Source organism: Parasteatoda tepidariorum, chromosome 5, assembly GCF_982258835.1.
Source record: "Parasteatoda tepidariorum strain Cologne lab strain chromosome 5, Ptep-v5.0, whole genome shotgun sequence".
NCBI lineage: Eukaryota > Metazoa > Arthropoda > Arachnida > Araneae > Theridiidae > Parasteatoda > Parasteatoda tepidariorum.
The window spans coordinates 18,274,990-18,281,123 of record NC_141759.1 but is presented as its reverse complement, the minus strand read 5'-3'; the positions used below and the strand labels follow the sequence as shown (position 1 = coordinate 18,281,123).

Here is a 6,134-nt window from a genome sequence, read left to right as displayed (position 1 = left end):
GTAAAATCATTCAACTTGCATAAGAAATGGATCATTTTGAATCGTATGCCCTCCCTACAACCCGGTAATTTTGTAGGGTTGTACGTTTCGTCTCCTGGATGGGAATATGATTGTTTTGGAATTCCATTAACTATTTTGCAAGCTATTAATGGTGATTTCGATGGGGATGAATGCAACTTGTACGTGATACCCAATGGTTTGTCGCAAGCCGAAGCCGCCACCATTTTAAATTCCGAATATTCTTTGGGTTGTTTTGTCATGCAGGGCCCAAAGCTGACGCCCAACCAGGACATGCTGGTGGTCTATTTCTTAAAGTATGAGGAGATTGATTTTTTACCTTTCAAGGCGAAAAATTTACATACTACGTTTAAAGTGTTGTACGACCATTATGGATCCCAGAAAACGTTTGAATACATTGACCGTCTGAGATTATTTTATTTGGAGGTGTTGCAAAACGAAATATGTTTTGGTTTGACGCTGAAAGAAATGGACATGTTGAGCGAGTTTGGAAGGGGATCTTTTGAAACGTTTAAGCAAAAAGCTGAAGAAACCAATGGATGTCTGGTGTCTATGGTTAAATCGGGTGCCAAAGGCAGTTATGAACACTTGTATCAAATGTTTGGGTGCATTGGTTATCAGGAAGACATGTACGTTAAAAGTTCGTTTTGGGATGGATTGGACGCAGTGCAAGCATTGGCACATGCCAAAACTTCAAACGATGCGCTCAGTAAAACGTGTAAAATTTGGGAACCCGGCTACAGTTATTCAAAGATGGTTTTCAATTTACAAGGGTTGTATGTAGATTACAAGGGACGCTTGATGGATGGCAAAACTGTTATTGAAATGGATGTATTGAACGCGTTACATTTTACAGATGTCATGAGTAGCGAAAGCTTCCAACATCTATTAAGCAAAACATTGAAACTGTAAAAAAAAAAAAAAAAAAAAAAAAAAAAAAAAAAAAAAAAAAAAAAAAAAATTTTTTTTTTTTTTTTTTTTTTTTTTTTTTTTTTTTTTTTGTAAGCTCTGTTTAAAAGCTTGCGCGATCAACCCGGGATCCATATGCTATTCTCTCATCACTACTTGTTGGACATTCTCTCATCACTACTTGGAAGATGTCGGAACGTATATTACACTTGCTCAACGAGGAAAAGGATAAAGTGCAAAATCACACGACTGAACAAGAGTTAAACGGCCAAGCTGAGGTAGAAAATCAAATTCCCGAAGAAGAAACAGAGTTTTTATTGTGGTTCGATGAAGATCCATTGCATTTGCCAAATAGAGAAATCATTTTAAACCCTGGAAAAATTGAAACTGTAAAAATAGAAAGAATAATTAAACTGCGACCAAATGAAGCAGCTAAATTCTGCAACCAATTAAAAGGTGTTAAAGTACACAATGAATTCTTTCCCCTTGGATACGAAGGACAAATTGAATTGCAATTATCTACAGAGGGAAATGAGACTGTTGTGTTGCAAAAGTACCAAAGAATTGGATATTTGACAACAAGGACATATATGGTTGACGATGGAATAATACGTTTAAGAAGAAGCGTTACCATACCTACAGAGTCAGCTTTTCTGACTATGAAGAGTTTGCTACTCGATCAGAAAGACGGATAGGATCTAGCTAAAAAAAAAAAAAAAAAAAAAAAAAAAAAAAAAAAAAAAAAAAATTTTTTTTTTTTTTTTTTTTTTTTTTTTTTTTTTTTTTTTAAAGCTCTGTTTAAAAGCTTGCGCGATCAACCCAGGATTCATATGCTATTCTCTCATCACTACTACTTGTTGGAAATTCTCTCATCACTACTTGTTGGACATTCTCTCATCACTACTTGTTAAAAGATGGAACTACCGACTATTAGGTGGCCTACAAATATTGATTACGTTGCAAAGATTCAATGGATGCATTACAATGGAGAGTGTGTACCGTATTCTTTGTACTTTGCTGCCACCTATGAGGAAAACCACGATTACGCTGTGGTCGCAAAAAAGGATTCTCTAACGTCTTTCACGTTTAACGAAGTTTTGAAAAATTGGGCATTACCTCAATCACCCTTTAAGGACTGGCACAATTTACCACCCAAGCATTTCGAGATACCTATTACACAGATGAAACTATATTTGAAAACGGAATTTTACCACGAGCATTTGAATGAACCCGCAGAAAAAGTTCATGGATGGCAAGCAAAAATAGCGACTCTGGATATGGGCACATTTATGTATTTGAATGCATTACTACCTATGGATAGTGTGAGATATTGCGGACCAAAGCTTGACGCTATTAGTCTGGCTACTGATTATATGAGACAGTATGATTACAATGTTAGAGATGACGACGACAAATTTGATGACACAAATTAAAAAAAAAAAAAAAAAAAAAAAAAAAAAAAAAAAAAAAAAATTTTTTTTTTTTTTTTTTTTTTTTTTTTTTTTTTTTTTTTTTTTTTTTTTACAATGTGTTTTAAAGTTAAGCGCTGAGTCTTGATGATCTCAGTCTCGTCAGAATTTCTTGAAGCCCTCGACTTTAGAATTACTTCGAACTAGCATCATTAGAATTTCAACAAGCTCTCAACTTTAGACTATTTTTGTTAATAAGCTTTATCTCACAATCATCATTTCTGAATTGAAGATATCCTCGACATCCTCTTACAAAAATCTCTTAAAGTCAAGACGAACGCCGAAAAAAAATAAAACATGTGTTCTGAAATTTATTGTATACGATGTCAAAAAGTCTTGGAGTTGTATCTGTGTAACAACGGTTGCAATAGACCCTTTCGCTCAATAAGGTTCTGCGATACGTGTTCAGACAAAATTCATGAAGAGCCGTCATAAATGCATCGAGATTTAAGACTCGAGACTAAGACAAAAAAAAAAAAAAAAAAAAAAAAAAAAAAAAAAAAAAAATTTTTTTTTTTTTTTTTTTTTTTTTTTTTTTTTTTTTTTTTTTTTTTTTTTTTTCAAATGCTTACAAAAGTTTTACGTTTGTCAAACTAGTCAGTTGTTGATGGACCATCCAGCTACAGCATCAAGGTCTCTTTTTACTCATCAGCGCTTTCTAGTGTAAAACATTGTTGCACCCACACCAAACGATACGAGATATGTAATCAGTTGTATGATATAGTGCATTTGATGCGAACTGATCAAAGCCGCTCCCGTGGTTGCAGTTGCAGTACTGTAATACATTCCATACGCTGAATACGCAAAGGACAAAAATCCTATAAACACTACTACCAAGAGTACGCCAATCATTAGCATCTGTAGATTCATATTTTTTACTTTATTACACATTCAAAACAAGCAATCATGTTTAACGTTACGCAACTGCTGAAATGGAAACGCTCCCAGGTTCCACAAAAGAGCTTTAGCGTATTGATTGACGTGCAACAAATACATGTACGAAATGTTTTCTTGTTTTGCTTTGGACTTGCCATGACCAGACAATTTTTCGGTAGCAACATCATCTGTCAAGTAGATGGGCATCGTGTCCACCAAGAATTGTTGGACACCAAATGCTTCATTAATAGTACTTTTACAGAGTCTTCAAGTGGAATTTTATATCACAATTACTATCAATGGGTATCGGTGGTACTTTTATTGCTGGCGTTTATGTTTCATTATCCCTTTCGTATTTGGTCGAATCAAATGTCTAAATTTATGACAGAAATTACACACGAAATCAAAACCACAGATGATTCCGTGAGAGTTTTTAAAATTATTCAGGCATCTCAAGGAAACCGCTTGTTTTGGAAAGTGTTTGGATTAGAATGTGTTTACCTCGCGCAAAATGTTTTGATTCCGATAATTTTGAATATTTTTTTCAACTACGCTTGGTCGCAGTCTGATTGGCATTGGAATACCATATCCTTATTATTTCCCGAAATGGCTTCATGCAACTATGATTATTATTCTGGAGGAGGAATCACTACAGGAAAATTTAGATGTTTGCTGCCTTTGAATAGCGTGTACAGAAAAGTGTTTTGGATCGTGTATGGCATTTTCCCGACATTGATTGTATTTCACGTGTATATGTTGCTATATCGCCTTTACCAAGCTATACGTTTGGGAAAAGAGGGGATAAACGTTTGGTGGTGTCTAAACATTGCAAAAGCTGAAGCAAAAACTTGGCATGCAAAGCAGAACTTGAAAAACCAATGGCGAAATGCACATTTGAAGAATCCGTTGTATGTCAGCATGGAAGCTTTCATTGAAAGCTAACAACGAAAAAAAAAAAAAAAAAAAAAAAAAAAAAAAAAAAAAAAATTTTTTTTTTTTTTTTTTTTTTTTTTTTTTTTTTTTTTTTTTTTTCAAATTGTCTTTATAACTTTCAGAGCACATGGCGAGTGGATCCTTTCAAATCCTAAACCTCGATGAGCATTCAACGTAGAAATTCTGCTTTGAAGCATATATATTTAAAAAAAGCAATGTCTTTTCCCCGTGGGCAAGGCGTTGTGTTCATTGATGAAGAGATTATTTTTGAGAATGAAGATTTTTTGGTGGAAGCGGAACGAGTCGAATCATATGATGCAGTGTATGAAGATTTACCACCTCTAGATATGGAAGCGGGGCGAGCCGAATCACCTGATGCCTTGTATGAGGATTTACCTCCTCTAGATATGGAAGCGGAGCCACCTGATCCAACGCATGAAGATTTACCTGTTTCAAACGCTGAAGCGGTACAGTCTGATCCATCGCCTGACGAGTTATCCATGGAAGCAGAGTCTGTCGAATCACCTGATCCAACGCACGAGAATTTATCTGTTTTAAACGCTGAAGCGGTAGAGTCTGATCCAGCCCACGACGAGTTACCACGCATCATCTCTCCCGATGTGGAAAATTTACAATCCGAACCAGTGTCTCGAGAATTGCCACTCGATTCGATGGACACCCAACCACCCGTCGCCTCTTCCAACGAGAGACAAAACGCATCCACTGAATCATCAGAGGCCTCCAATCCTCCAAATGCCATTATAGTGTTGCCTGCTGGCCCAGAATTGGCTCAATATGATATCAGTCATGAAGTGCTGTCTGACGTTTTGTGCGTGAGTGGCAATCAACACAAAAGTTTTACTTTTCTCGCCGTGCGCTTCACGAATCCAGTTATTGTCTTGAAACACTTTGGAGGGGACTGCAATCCTATAGACATTCCTCGTAGTACTTGCATGTTGGTCGAGGCAAGCAATCGTCCACTCCAAGTACGATATGTTGGAACCCCTCTGATGTTTGTCATGCCTGCAAACTCAAACGCTACACCTACAGAGCACAGCATTCTCTTGTCGTTTTTCCCACGAACATCCGTAATATTTTCAGTGTTTGACAGAGAAACCCTGTACATTGTGACCACAAGGAATCCATTTAAAAAAATTTGGAAGCGTGCGAGAAAGACAAAGGCCTTTGAAGCATTAAAGACATTCTTAGAGTGTTGCGTTTTACACACATCCAAATGTATGTTTGACATAAATACAGCGGCACTGATGAGGCATTTTAAACGCAATACAAGAGATATCAACGTTATAAGTACGTGGTATGCCCTGGCTTTCGCGATGGTTCAAAGGGACACGGTAAGACATCATGGTCGCGATCCCTGCGCACTCTTTGGAAAAAGATTGTTTCAAATTGCAGAACGCACTGAACACTTTGTACCTCTTCCGCATCTCCCGCCACCAGACTTTTACACGTGTCAAATCACTTTCGGCAATGAGCACCCCGTGGGAATTGCCTTTCGATTGATAAACGGTAAAGTAGAATACGTATCTTTGATGATTATTAGCTACACCAAAGAATGGTACTTGGACGCGAATAATAAGGCTTGCTGTTTTGTACCCACTTCCAAATTAACCCTGTGCCGCAACTGGTTTCCACTCTTTAAAGATATCCTTACTTGGCGGACGTTTGGATGTCAGTTTTACGAGAGCAATTTGGAACGTTACAAAAGGATCTTGATGGCCTTATTGGATTGGTTGTCGATTCAAAAAACAGAACCACATAGACACATTAAAAACGATTTGTTGCAAGTGTATCAACTTTTAAATGGATCCGTTGAAACAAGATGGTCTTTAAATCATTAGTGGCGGCGATTTTACAATCCCAAAGGAATCCGAACGACTTGGTGCATTTGCAGCACGTGCAAACGTTGAA

The 6,134-nt window shown here is 36.9% G+C and overlaps 1 protein-coding gene across 1 annotated transcript; it reads left to right on the top strand.

The window, feature by feature from the left end:
* Positions 1-3,428: 3,428 nt before the first annotated feature.
* LOC147808627 (innexin inx4-like) lies at positions 3,429-4,214 on the top strand. Its single transcript, XM_087162647.1, has one exon. It carries the CDS (start codon positions 3,429-3,431, stop codon positions 4,212-4,214), a length of 786 nt encoding a protein of 261 aa, XP_087018773.1.
* Positions 4,215-6,134: the final 1,920 nt, after the last annotated feature.

Bases quoted from the DNA above. Each gene is read 5' to 3' on its own strand.
- LOC147808627 (XM_087162647.1), top strand. From the start codon at position 3,429: ATGACCAGACAATTTTTCGGTAGCAACATCATCTGTCAAGTAGATGGG.